Source organism: Chiroxiphia lanceolata, chromosome 10, assembly GCF_009829145.1.
Source record: "Chiroxiphia lanceolata isolate bChiLan1 chromosome 10, bChiLan1.pri, whole genome shotgun sequence".
NCBI classification, from domain to species: Eukaryota; Metazoa; Chordata; class Aves; order Passeriformes; family Pipridae; genus Chiroxiphia; species Chiroxiphia lanceolata.
Genome location: NC_045646.1, coordinates 24,580,095 through 24,595,203, shown reverse-complemented (window position 1 = coordinate 24,595,203; position 15,109 = coordinate 24,580,095). Strand labels below are relative to the sequence as shown.

At 42.4% G+C, this 15,109-nt stretch overlaps 1 protein-coding gene across 1 annotated transcript; it reads left to right on the top strand.

Annotated features, from left to right (window-relative positions):
- The first annotated feature begins 8,921 nt into the window (after positions 1-8,921).
- Positions 8,922-14,527, top strand: LOC116791389 (grpE protein homolog 1, mitochondrial-like). The gene is given in 4 exon segments (XM_032697285.1): positions 8,922-9,013; positions 13,845-14,106; positions 14,109-14,418; positions 14,421-14,527. Coding segments are annotated over 4 exon segments (771 nt in total).
- Positions 14,528-15,109: the final 582 nt, after the last annotated feature.

The window sequence follows — 15,109 nt, the reverse complement described above, 5'->3', positions numbered from 1 at the left end:
GGTGAAAGCTGGATAGCTTCTTCTCTAACTTTAAGATAAAACAGCAGACAGCTGGCACTTGCAGGTCCCCTGATCTACACAAAGCCAGCATCTGACAGCTCACCTGCTCCACAGCCACACTGCTCTAAGAGCCACCCAGCTTTGGGTGAAACAGGTTGGAACTCCTGGTGTTCTGTGCATCTGAGGCAGCTCCCAAACCAGGAAGAAAGCTCATCCACATTAGAATGCCTTAGCAAAATCTACCTTAGATTTAGTTCTACAGGAATGAGTTACTCATTGCAGTAATATCTTAATTTTTTCAGGTATAACACTCTGTCCCTACATTTGCACTTTTTTTTTTTTTTTTGCTTAGTTATGCCAGAAGCCCTGGAAACCAGACCTTTACTGGAGCAGATAATTCCCTTGCATAATCTAGTATCCATCTCCACAAGGCTGCTCTTCCACATCACAGCTGTGCTCGGCAAGCCAGGGAGGAAGACAGCTGATGAATAATGAATGGCTGTCAGAGCTTCCCAATGAGTGCACTGCTTGAGGGAGAGAGGGGAGATAAACCTGCACTCCTGCACATCCTCTCAAACCCCACCTATTCAGCACTTTGGCCCACGCAGTTCTCTTAGCCCATACACAGGTATTTAGGGAGAATGCACAGAAGGGCACGGTGAGGGCAGTGGGGGGTCCTTCAGATGTCTGTAGAGGCCATTTGAGGCCCCATCTTCGAAGAAACAAACTAAAGCACTTTGTTGCATTCAGAGAAGGGGAGGCACAACACCATCCTCCTACATGAGAAGTAGCTGTAAGCCACTCAGAAGCTCAGGGTTCCGAACATAACTTGTTTTCAGAACTACAAATAGTTCCCAGATTTAAGGATCCAGCCAGCAGGTCTCCTTTAATCTCTTAGCTTATTTAGAATACTCTTAAAGTGACTTTCAACACACCATTTAATATGGTTAACGTGGATCAGTTTTGATATGTAGCAACCTCAAGCATTCACAGTTTTTGAACATCAGCCCTCTGAGGTTTGGAGAGCAGCTGCTATCCAGACTGAAATCTACCTTTATTTCCAGGAACCCTTTTCTACAGTTCACCTTGTCCATTACTCCTCTAAGCCCACTTACATACTGCAAATCTCACTTTGCTATCTCTTCCTAGCTGTCAATTTTCTCTGCAGTGGATGCATTTCTTTCCTCCCTGTAACAGTCCTTATCTCTTATCCCCTCCCAAGGGACATCTTAAGTTCTTCCTAATCTTCCATCATTATTCTCACTCACATATTTATTCTTTTCCAAAAACCTCCTTCCAGTGAAAGCAATATTATGGAGATCTATCTTCACACTGCCCCCTTGAAACATGTCTGTTCACATTTTGTTCTACTGATGTGTTTTCTGCTAATTGATTTTACATAGATTGTGAAGGGAAATGGCACATTTACCAGGGATACAATGATTTCTCTGGATAGCAAACTAATACAAATAATCAAATAACCTCCCAGAAAAAGTACTATTATTCACAAGCATATATAGGTGTGTTTAGGCATCGAAAAATTAAGTGAATAATAAATGTCCTACAACATGACATTTTTTTGTCTTGAAATGTGTCCTTCTTTGAAAGCAACCATTTGCTCTCACAGATCAGTGCTTCTGAAGATAAATCTGGGTTCAGCCCAGAACATATTTTTACAGACTTAAAGCTCAACACAAACTTTTAACAGTTTGGATCATGCAGTTTGTTCTGACCAGCTAATTAGAGTACACTTTTTGAGGAAATACGACCTGGTAATAGAGTGCAGCACGGTACCCAGACAAAATCCAAGGCAGCTACTGCTGTCCAGAGATTTATCAAATCTAACTGTCTATTGAAGCTGCTCTAGTTCAGATTTTCTGCTTAAAATCCTATTAGGGTCTTGAGTGTTTATTTGGCCTCAGCAACACTCATGCTTAAGAAAATCCAGTCTCAGACCATTCTGCACCTTCTTTTGTTTTTAATCAGAAAATGTTGAGAGGTTGAAGTGACTCTCTTGTTCCAACAATGCTTCATGAATTGTTACATGTCTAGAAAGGCTGACGAAGAACACTACACAGTCTGTGAATTTAAGAGAGATCCAACAGCAATGACAGTATGTTCAGATTTTGGGAGAACTTGTCTCACTTGCTAAAAAGGGCACTGCCCTCCATTTGCAAGCACAGTCCATAGATCTCTACTTAAAACTTTCATTAAAGACCCAGATATTCTAGTAGTTCTCTTTCCAAGTTCACCTTGATTCACATCATTCAAATCTGCCTCCTGTCTCCCTTCCCCAGCCTTGTGTCTGCACAAGCCTGAGCTGGCATGGCAATGGTACAGGTTCAGCCTCCCTGTGTTTGCTGCCCACAGATGATTTTCTCTACCCTACAACAGGAGCTACCCCCTGCACTAGCAGCTGCAGGAATTAATTCAGGCTCCTGTAAGACTCTGGAAGCACCCAGGCAATCCAACACATGCCAGTCTGAGGCTTAGGATTACTTACATTACTCTGATTCTCTTATGTAGAAACTATCGACATTTCCCCACCTTTCTCTGGCTTGGGTAAAGAGGATTTGCTCACTGCTCCTACTTCAGGGGAGAGAATACTATGGGAAAAATGTGCCCTTTGTGTGGCCCAAGGCAGGGATATTTTCAGTTCAATGTTTTGGAAATTATTTCCCAATTTCATTATTTAAAAATACAGCATTCTTTTGAAAATGAAGTGTCTTGTTTTTCCAACAACACATGGGAGAATGGCCCTGAAGATCTTACATGGCTCAGTGGACACAAGGATACATGTCTTGACCACAATCTCTGGTACACTTAAGCATAAAACCATGACTGAACCCTCACACGGGGCATTACAACCCTGCTTCCCACTTAACAAACTGAGCTTGTCTGGGTGGTTCTCCCAGTGCCAACTTGTGGAGGGCAACATGACAGACCAGTCTTGAAACTGTACCCCACTAATGCTTATGTGTGGAATCCCTGTGTTTCAGATCAACAATCCTGAAGCTGAAGCCTGACCAGAGACACTGGCAAAACTGAAAAGACCAGGCAATTTTAGTAATTCCTGCTTTCTGTAATATTGTTTTGTTAAAGCTGTGAGGGTTATTCAGACACAGAAATGGATGGCACACTAGAAAGAAACAGCAATTATTCAGTCTGTAAATCCAGACCCAAATGGTTACAGAACCTTCCTTTGATGTGACTAGAGCTGCATAAATTTATACCTGCAGAGAAGAGTGTGTAGTTCATTTTACAGCACAAACAGGCCTCCTTAGGATGACAGCACCTTGGTAACATGCAGTAGGTCCTCTAAGACTGACCTCCCAGACCATTCAGCACAGGAATTTTTACTTACAGACTTCTGTCAGCATCCCATCAACTACAGTTTAGGAGCTGCAATGACAGCCTCAGCTATCCCCTCCAGCCACTCTAATACAAGTTACTATGACTTCAGATTCTTTTTATGACAGACTTTAATCCCTATCTGCTAATGTGAAACAAACAGAAATCTTGGCTAATCTGAGAGAGGTGCATTATTTACTTGTTTCTGAACTGCTAAGTCTCTTCTGTCTTCGTAGGGTACCTCCTCCAAATGTGTTTTAACACAGGCCCTTATTCAAAATTAAATGTCTCTAACACTGGGACCGTTTATACTATTCAATCAGTTTGAATATTCAGAGTTAGAGGATCTGAGCTTTTCTTCAGATTTTCACTCAAGATCAGAGAAGCACTTCTTGGCTGATCCTTTGGACAACACCTCTGAAATCTCTTACCTTTCATGCAGCTACTCCATATTCCCCTTGAAAAAGAGCTGGCTGCTAAAACTGGCCTGTCCGTGACTGAGGACAAATGGAACAACCACAGGTCTGCAAGAAAAGATCAACCAGTTTTCAAATTATGCAACTGCTACTTGTGCATGGAGTTTATCTGCACAAATCCTTCCCTGTACTGCTCTCCCAGAGAGCAGCAATATTCATTTGGAGCTCTTCTAACTCAGTGACACTTACCAGGCAGAATATTCTACCTGGAAAATAACAAAGGTGGGTGTAGACTCATTTGGCAAAGAATAACTTTTTAGGAGTCTATTGTTTGGGTCCTCTTTGGAGGTAACTTCTCCATACAAATAGGATCAGCCCTCACCTTCCCATGGATAAGAAATAAATTGCTTTTGACAGATCCAGGCAAGGTCTCCCACCATGTTAAGCCTCATGCTTAGATCATCTGCCAATGGATCCATCCTTTCAGCACAAGTGGGTTAAGCACTTGTGAGGACAGATGGATAGACATCCAGCAAAGGAACTCAAATTCCCAGTACAGAAACGCCACACTCTGCTAACAGGTATCTCTGGAGAAAAATTCTCAAGCTTGTACCACTGCAGCAACCTACAGTTATTCTAAACAAGAGGAACTCTTCAACAAACCCTTCTTGCTACCTTAATGACTAATTAGTATATTTGCTTAAGACAAGACACACATTAAAGCCCCGACTGCACACGCCAAACCAGACGTTCAAGGTATTCCTCATTCTGGGGTGCATCTTTCAAAGGACACTGTATTTAATTTGCCTTTTTCACTAGGACCAACATTTCTGTCACTTAATAGCTGGGATATCACATAGTAATTGCAGGAAAATCCAAAGGCTGCCATCACAGCTACTACAAATATCAGTCACTACTGACTGGGCTCAAAAGCCAGTGACAAAAAATTGCATTTTAATCCCTCACCCCCAAGCTGCCCAGCTCTTCATTAAAAGCAAGGTAAAAAGACCAGTCAGACTGACACATCTGTGTGTGGTATTCCTCAGCCTGACTTTCCTTGTCATGCATCACTGTTTGTTTTGACTGTGCTGTTCCTGCACACGCCTCATTTCATGCTAGAGTGCAGTACTGTTACTTTTCCTTTTAATTTCCTGATTTTAGGAAATTGTCCTTCCATTCCTTGCCTTCAGATGAACTCGTTCTTTTTTTTATCCCCAGTAGCTAATTTTCAATTTGTCATTTCTTCTTGCAGCTGTGTTTTGGGTTAGTTATATGCTACCACCTGACAACAAAAATTACTTTTTTTCTGTGCTATTTTACCTCCAAACTACAATTTTATTTTTTTTTTTTTTTTGCAGAAAACTGAGAAACGAGTGACAAGTAGCAGTAATAGATTCTAAACCAGCCAGGACAAAGCCAAATAAACACAGCTATTTATGACAACCATTTGCTTCTCGTACACACTGGAAAAGCAGCTGTGCTCCTATTTCCAATTCTATACTAACTTCCATTTATAAATTATGGGTAGAGGGAACAGGTATTGCCTGGCCCTACCACAACATAGAAAGAAATAGAAAAACTGACTGATAAAATCCCATAAAATCAAAATGTTTCCAGCCCAGAAACAAATTACATTGGAAAAGCCTCAACTAACCTGGCCGTGTGTTCCCCTTTATCAAGAGGTGAGAATCTGCCCCTCTAACAGTGATGTGCAGCATCCTCTGCCTTGGGACACCCCACACACAGGCAGGTGCTGGCACCCCACATGGCCAGTGTTCCCATATCATCTGTTCAACTCAAGGCAGAGCATTCAGCACAAAAATATAATTAACTGGCACATGGACAAAGTTCAGCATTACAGGTTTAACAATTCAAATAGAAATAACGCCTTATACACTAAAAGGAGTTCTAGAGCTGATATTTAAAATACCAGGTAGGGTGACTTCAAAGAATCAGGTCATAATTTAAAAATGCCTATATGAGTAGCTTAATAAATTCCAGTAAAATGAAAAGCAGTTTAAGCATATTACAAACACAAGTAGCAGAGGTTAAAGGTGGTGTGCAGAGAAGGACTAAGTGGTTATAAGCCATGACTAAACTACTCTGACTAAAATAGCTGCTTTAAATGTAAGTAATAAGTGCATTTTTAAATCCATTTTAGTTAAATGCATTGAAATGAATGTCCATAAATCATAAGAAGTGTCTTGTTGGGTGACGTGGACATGAATTAGCCCAGTCCAAGGGGTGGGCATCACCACTTTGCAACGCCTGGCTAGAGAAACTGGTTCCCCAGAGGTGCTTTCTCCTATGTATTTGCTGTGATTTCCATGGCATGTCCCAGGAGAGGCTGTGCTACAGGAATCTGAACTATGGATTCTTCCTCCAGAAAAATCAGAATGGGGGAATGAACTTCTTCTTGAGCATACAAAGAGACTACAGAACTCCTGAAAACAAAGACTGAATTTAAGCTGTGTGACACAAAACCAGGACTGTAAGAAGCAGAGAGAGCTCCCTACAACAGGACCACACCTACCTCAGCAAGGGCCCGATTTACTGCACCCCTAATTCCCCCAGGGTTTGTGGGTAGCATCTGCCATAATTTTACTCTGCCAAGACAGAGAGAGCAATTCCCAGCTCCGAAGCACATTTCTGGCTGCAGGCAGCTTGGGCAGGATGGCTGCAGCTACATCTAGAATGCCCTCACAACCAGGATCTAGGAGTACTGCTGTTTAGGCAAACAAAGACTCTGATGGAGCCCTGATTACAGAAACTGAGGATTAGAAAGACTCTGGTCATGCTTGAGCTGGGGCTGGTCCCCAGGCTGCACAAAGCGTTCCTTTGATCCTTGGGGCAGCACATTTGCCTTTCAGCCAGGGCCTCATTTCAGTCAGACCTTTGACATCCCACAACAGCCAGCAACTCGTGGAGGAGGAATTCGAGAAGCTTCAGGACTCATTAGCAAAGTCTCATGCCTACTCATGAGGGGGCCTCACCAGCTTAAGTGCTGCCCTAGGGAATGTCTGCTGCAGTCACAGATATGGGAATATAAAGATATCAAAGTTAAATTTAGACACAGTTGATACCAGGGTACTTAGTTTAGCCACAAGAGCACAAGGCTCAGCATGAACTGACTCTCCTAGCAGGCCTGTGGGTTAGGCTTTTATTAGCAGATCTTATGCTCTCCTAAAATACACCTCCTCAATTCTTCCAATACACTGTGTGGGAAGAATATGCCTCACAGTAACTCCACTGTTAAGTGGATTTGTATGCATACCTCCCACACGACTTGAACATTCAGAGAATTTCTCACCACACCCTGTCCTAGATAGATAGATATATATATATCTTGCTGCATTACCTCAATCTCTGTTTCAGAGTCTTCTCTTTCTCTGAGGCTGTGCTAAATTAGGGTTATACAGTGCTGTCACCTTAACCCCTGCACTGACCAAAAAAAAGGGAGTGGGTTCAGCGGTGGTATCATGAGAAATCCAACACCACAACGGTGGCTTTGAAATCCTCCACAAGGCAGCCAAGGTTAAACAACACAAAGCACGCTATAAACAACTGGAATATTCAAGTCATGGGAAAATAACTTAAATGTCACCAGCTAGGATCAACAGAATTCCCCATTTGCTGCGGCTCGTGCACCTGTGAAAATGGCTTCCTTGAGACACACATTTAAAGGGGAGCAGTGAGGAATTTTTTTGCTCTTTGTATATAAACGTAATGCATTCATTTAGCAAATCAATCATGCAGATTGCAAAGGTTTTCTCTATTTGCAACCCTGAGCTTACTATTACAGTTCTGGATCCTTGGTTTTGGTAGCATGTATGCTGCCAATACACATCTGGCACATAAACTGCAGATGAATGTTCACAGATGGCAGAAAATACCTCAGCAAATGGTTTGCCCAGATATAGATGTGGACGAAATTACTCAGAGTGCACTGCTGGCAAAGTTTTGCAAGTATGTGAAGCTGTACGTGAAATTACTCTGCAAATATCTTGAAGGCTAATGGCTTTCAATGCTTAAAGAAACCTGCAACAGCAGTTGATCACTGCCTGGATTAAATTTGCATGACTTTAGAAATCTAATATCTAGACACATTACGATATGTAAAGACAGATTCCTGAAGGAAAAGTGTCCACAACTTACATGCTTTTTCTTGCCATTGCACATGCACTTACCAGAATTACAGGGACAAGCTGAGTGAACAGTTTCTGTTCAAATGCCCAAAGGTGTCTCTGCATTTCACTGCTGTACACAAGTTGTACACACCTTACATTACAGTGCAGTTTTGAACAGTGTGTCCCAAATGTTTAGCCACACTTAAAAATAAGGCAACTATGTTAACACTGATTAAATATTTTCACCTGTGCTAAGGTGAAATGGATGAGGAAAGCTGAAAGCATGTGGCTAAAACTAGATGTAAACATCAGTACCTTTATCAAAGAATAATGCTTTGGTTTTCCTGTTCACCATATGCTGTACACCCTTGATTTCTTCTGTTCCTTCATTTCTTACAATATAAAAATAATTTTATTTTAAATATAAACCCTATTAAATTAACTCTCCACTATACAGTGTCCCTAATCAAAATATACTGACATTCCAAAAAAACCCAAACCAAAAAAACCCCCACCAGGCACAGTGGGAGAGCTGTGCCTGAGTTTCCAGGACTTTATCCTTAATGAAAAGCCTTACTCAAGGGGTGGTTCATTCTTGAGGAGAAATGGCATAACTCCCATCTGGTTGCCATGCTGCAGCAATTTGGCAGAAGGGATAACAGATGCTGGGACTCCAAACTGCTCCCACACTCTTTTCCCTGTCTCTAAAGGGAGTTGCACAGAGTCATCACTAAACTGTTAATGGGTGCAAGATGTGTATTTCTGCAACACTGAAGACTGTGAGCATGTGCAGGAAGTGAGGGTGGTGAGGCTTTTACAGCTAAAGAAACCACTTAAAATTCTGTTAGTATTCAACTAATGTGTATTTTCCTTCCTTCTCTCGCTAGTAAGGCATCTGCCTTCCCTCTCATCCTCTCAATGTGGCCATGAAATGGTTTGAAACTCGAAACAGATTCCCAAGGCCTGCAGAGTGAACCACAATTGTTCCTGTGCACTACTGATCCCCTGGGAAAGATTCCCATCAGACATGGTGCAAACCTGGCTAAATCACAGCTCAGAGGACTCAAGCAGCTTCCCCAGCCAGGCCCAGCCAGGCCGTGTGTGTGAGCCGAGACACAGGTGGGTGCACTTCTCAGCCAGATCTGCACTGGGCACCGTAACCTACACTGGGGCTTTTTTACTGCACCCTCTCATTGCTGCCCAGCCCTGAGCAGAGGCTCACAGAGGCTCACACTGGAGACGTGGGCTGACCCCTGCACAGGAAGGTTCCAAGACCTGTGTAAAAGATGAAGAAGGACTGGGGAAGAAACACAGCCGAGCTTAAAATCTGCCTGCCAGGGAACAGTTAGAGCACTTGAACTATACAAGATGTTGTTACCTGGATTTATGCAGGCAAAGCAAGTTAAAATCATTGATTCACCATCCACAAAGAAGTTTCAGAGGATACTCTGTGAATAGTGTCCAATTATGTTTTGCAAGAAAGAAAATCACTCAAGGGTCTACTTGGCCAGTCTCATGCAAATGAGAATTGCACCAAACTCGAAACCAACAATTTTAAGGATATCTAATGAGGCATCTAAATAAAAAAATTATTTAAGTGGCAGGGAAACTTGATGGAATCCTTCAAACTGCAGACTGTTTAAATTTAAATTCATCTGGCACAAAAATAAGTGTTCCCTATGCAGAGCAATCCCATACGAATGTCCCATGCATTTTGGGTTTAAGGACGACACTGAATAGAAGCAATTCACTGAGGTGTTGGTAAACTCTTGCTTCCAGTAACAATGACTCCTCCAAATCAAAGTCCTATGTCCTAGGATAAAGTCATCCAAAGCGCTTTCTCCAAGTTGTATTAAAAATCACAGTAAATTCAGTTATCATTTCTGAGTACAAGAAGAAAAAAAACCCTCAGCTGTTCAGACACAGAAGGGAATAATGGCATGAGTATGGGGAATTTTTAGCATTAAGGTGGTTCATTCCCTTAAAGCAAATTAGAAATTAGGACTGGATAGAAAAAAAAAGGGCTTTTTCATTCATTATGCCAAATGTTCAGCAAAAGCTGATGTAAGGTGCATGTTGGCTGAACCACATACAGCATCTTTTGGACAGATCTGACCTATACAGCTGCCTCCCTAGGCAAGAATAAATGTAGTATTGTCCTGAAAACAGTGACAAGCTGTAGTTAAACTCAGCTCCCCTTGGTGATAAAATTAACGGTGGATTTCCTCCATTTTCCTCAGGATTTGTCTGTGATGCTTCTACTGCTATAACAAGAAAGAGAGAGAGTTCTTCCAGAAGCGATTTCCACTTGAGTCATGCCTACAATAAGCTTATGCACTTAAGGGTTCCTCAAGTTGCAACCAGGGACTGACACAGTTAAAGCACTCACAGCACATGTAATGCAGTTGCTCACCCGTGCTGCCTCCTCCCCAGTGTGGGGTGGAATTTAGGCTCTGCTCTGTGTTCTCAGCAACCAGATGGCAGCAAAGAATCCTGCAGGACTTGGTGCTATTTCAGTCTGGGGAATTGCATTTTTATTCCATGAACTCTACTTCCTTGGCTCCAGCTCAGACAGTCCTGGCTCTTACGTGCTTCCCAGTGCAGAGCACTTTGCGTGACCTCCCTGAAAAGCAGCGCTGCCTCCCTGAGCCCCAGCTGTTGGGAGGGGCTGTTCTCAGGAGAGTCTACGCTGGGACAAACCCAGCCCACTGATTTTGTGGTGCCACTGTTGTGGATATCAGGAAGATGGTAAAACTTCCCAGGCACCACCTTGTTAGGTGGCAAAGCTCTGCACAACCCAGGAACTGCCTCAGTATCACTGTTCAACTGCCAGTCTGGGCTTCCTGGGAGGCCAGTTCTGGAGAAAGCCTGAAAACTTCACCAGGGACAACATGCTGGGATGTGGTGCAGCTTCTCTGCCAAAATGCCTCTTGCTGTTTTCCACCAGCATTTCTAACAATACAATACTCTTCCCACAGATACCAGTCACCAATATTTTCAAAAAAATATCTGATATTACAGCCAAAACTACCACATTACTGCTTTGCTTCATTTCTGTGAGCGAACACAACTCTCATTCCATAATGCTCCAATTATTAGTAGAACAAGAGGTTTGTGTATAAAAGCTGAAGATGAACATTCATCCTCTGAGACATGAGACAACTACAGTTGATTTCTCCTGTGCAACTAGCATTCTAATTCTTACATCACAAGCTGATAATAAAGCCAATACTTCAACAGATGAACAACACCATCTCAAGTCAGCACAGACATCATCTTTTCAGCCAGAAGCCCATCTTGAGATTTTTAATATTTTACAGAATTATTAGAAAACTGTAACATTTCCCAATGCCTACATGCTTCTAACATGCTTTGAACTTAAGAACCCATCAGTGTATAAAGAAAAAGTCCAGTTCTATTCCCCAGATATCCCAGGCTCTCTGAAAATCTTAGCCACAGAAAAGACATTCTGTCCAGGAGCGAATGACGTATTGCATTTCTTTGAAAGCAGCACATAATCAGATTCTCCTCAGCAGCTGCAAATCCATTTCTGCTGAAACAACCAACTTTCTCTCCAGATTTTTTCACTATGAATTTCCCAAGAGATGAGTAGATTCACTGGTACCCTGACTCTTTGTAAAACAGCAGGAAAAACTTGACCAGTTAATTATGTTGGCTGCTCTGTACTGCTATAACCTGGTCCAAATGAGGAGATGCAGTCAGATTCCCCAGGAGTCAAAAGTATCCATGTCCAGGTTAACCCCTCATAATCCTCCAAGTATTACTCTCTGGCTTGCCCAAGCTCCTCCCTACAAACCTGTGCCAAAAGCAGGGAGGCTTGGAAATGCCATCCACTACCTCCATCAAATCACATCGACAGATTTAGTCACTGTCATCTGCCAGTACCACATTTGAAGTGCTGCTGCTTAATTACCTACTGCTCCAAACATTAAGCTTGAAATGAAGAAACTTTGAAAAAAAAGATGTTAATGGACATTGCAAAGGGATCTATCCCATTAGGTCACTTCTTCCACTGCAGTACTCCTGCAAAAGAGCATTTAGAAATCCAGTCCTAGAGAATACCTGGACCACTGAAGAAACCCTGCAAGAAATACCACGTAGCACAAGAGGTGGAAAAGGTGTCCTGTCAGGACGGCTGGGAAGACAAATCTGGCAATTTGTCTTGGCTCAATAACTAACAGTGAGAACGGAGATGGAGCCCGACAGTCCTTCCCGGCTTTTACCAGGGAGGCTTTTATCCAGGAGACCTCGAGTGGACTCAGTTCTCTCAGTGTGATCCAGAGGGAAGGGTAGAAGCTTGTGGAAGTTTCCACAGGGTTTGCAGAGACTCTTATGTTTGGGCTGGTTGGGAGGAGGGCATGGATGGAGTGATCCCCTTATAGAAATGCAGTGAAAACAACCACTGGTAAAAGACTGGGATTCCTGAAGTATTCCACAATCCAGAACGTCTTCAAGGGAGCTAAATATTATCCTCTTCCCATTCTAATGGGATCTTTCTACTAAGGGAGGGGAACCTGACCACGTTGAATCATACATGCCATATACACACATGTATCTATACACACTCCCAAAATCCCAAGATATTTTGTGCACAAGGCTTTCCAGCACTATTGGTGCATTTACATGTATAAATTGACAATAACACATTTGGAATACTCAAAATTAAGGTATTAAATCCCAATTTACTTGTTTAGCAGATAAGATTCCAGTGTATTAGCCGCACTACTGCACAGTTTGACTGTACCCTTCCTTTCCCATTCCTGAAAATCTGTATTGTTATGGGTTTTCACTACACTATCAATACTCTTTCCTGTGCCTGCAGGTCTCACCATGAAACACTTTCCATCAATTTTGCTAACCTCTTCATTATAGCACCATTTCAAAATTCAAAGTTAGGAGTACAAACATAGGTCTAAACTACTTTATTTCTGGATGGCAAAAAATGAGGGCTTGGAAAATATGAAAGGAATACAGTAGATGGAGAAAAATGAAAAATGAGTTCCAGAGAATGCATCATTTTCCAAAGTGGTTCTTATATTTGTTCCACAAACAATACAGAGCTACCTCAGGGTTTGCCTTATGTGCACTGTTACATTACTTTATCACCAAGAGTGTTCGTGTCCCTTTTATGAAATACTCAGGGAAAATTACATTGCTGCAGCCCACAACTGGAAGCTATAAAACTTCCTAATGCAGGAAGGAATACTGCAGTTGTCTCCATAATTGTAACCTCAATTAGCATGTTAATACAGGTAATAGTGAGCCCAAAACTTGTTCAATCTGAGGGAACTGTAAACAAACTCTTGGGCTCTGTTCACAGCAGTGCTGCAGTGCAGCCTCAAGGTCACGCTACAAGGAAGAGCTACAGCATCATGAAGCACTGCAGCTCCTTGCAGCCCTGTTAGGAAAATGCTGTACCAAAGAGTTACTGTTTACAGTTGTATTTATTCTGTTTGCTTCCTGTCTTAATACCTGACATCACTGTATTAATTTTCAGCCCATAACTCCTGGAAACATCTCCTTGTTCACATATTTTCACAGAAATAATGTTCTCTAGAACTATCACTCTTTTCAAAAAGTTGTTAAGTGTCAGTGCTGAAGGGAGATTTTGGGATATAAGAAACATCTAAAAGCAAATGAGCTCCAAATACATGAGACCTTTACACACAGCTACTAGTTAAAAAAAAAAAGTGTGAATCCAGACTTAACTTTTTGCTTTTCACAAATTTTGACATGTGGCTAAGGTGGTTTAGCAAGGGCTTCTCGGTATTCTGAATTTAGATTGCAAGGCCAAGATGCAAACATTAATGGCATCACCCACAGCCAAGTGCAATCTTCCCACCTGAATCTTCCTGAGCTGCCAGCTGGCTCCGGCATTTTTTACCATCTCTTGGATTTAGAGCTCCCATACTGTATTTCTACGCCCAAGGCTCAGGCCCAGCAGGCAGGAGGGTGCCCTGGCAGCAGTGGCACAGTGCACGTGGGGTGTGCTGCGCCCACGGCTCAGCGCCACCAGCAGAACTTCACTGCTTTGTGCAGCAGCACAACAGGAAAATACTGGCCAGAATTTGGAGGAGGACCAGAGTCAGAGCCTAAATGAGCAGAAGGCTGAAACCAGCTCTGCTGAAAAACTGTTAGCTGAAGAAAAGACTAAACTGGAAGAACAACTAAAGGAAGTCACTGACAAGTACAAAAGCGTGCCTTGGCAGATGTGGAAAACGTGAGGCAAAGAAGCCAGAAACTGGTAGAAGAGGCAAAGTTATACAGGATCCAGAGCCTCTGTAAGGACTTATTAGAAGTTGCAGACATACTGGAGAAAGCAACAGGAAGTGTTCCAAAGGAAGAAATTAAGGATGATAATCCTCATTTGAAGAGCTTGTGTGAAGGTCTTGTTATGACAGAAGTACAGATTCAGAAAGTGTTTAAAAAACATGGCCTGCTCAGATTGGTTCCTGTCAGAGCCAAGTTCAATCCCTTTGAACACAAAGCATTGTTCCAACTGCCATGGAAGGGAAGGAGCCTGGCACTACTGCATTAGTATCCAAGATTGGCTATAAGCTGCACGGGTGTACTCTGCAGCCTGCCTTGGTGGGTGCTGGGAAAGACCCCTGACTGCTCAATCTGAGAATTTAAAATGCCATACAACTATTAAACAGCTGGATGGTTTTTGTCTCACACCATGCTTTCCTCGTTCCTCTGCTCCCAGAGAGGTTTAAATGGGTTTTTTGTTGTTGTTGTTGTTTTTTTAAATATTGAGACTGGATGTGGCACTTAGGGCCATGGTCTAGTAACCATGACAGTAGTGGATCAAGGGTTGGACTTGATGATCTCAGAGGTCCTTTCCAACTCGGCTGATTCTGTGATTATATGATAGCCAAGATGAATAGAGCTCAGTCTTTTCTTTCCCTGCTTCATCTGTGTCCTCATAGCTTTCAGCTCAGTGTACAAACACTGCTCATTCTGAAATGACTGTGATGGCTGAAAATTGTCCAGAAAAATCTTCAGTTTTGGACAGAGAGAAATAAACACCCAACCCTGAAAAATCAGCATTTGATTGTATGTGCTACTGGTACACATGGAAGCTTTACCGTGATACCAAAGAACTTCTAAAACTCTTTTTAAAAAGGAAGCTGGTGCAGTACATTTTGGAAGGGGCATGCAGAAAGATCTAGCATTGGCAGACATCAAACCATG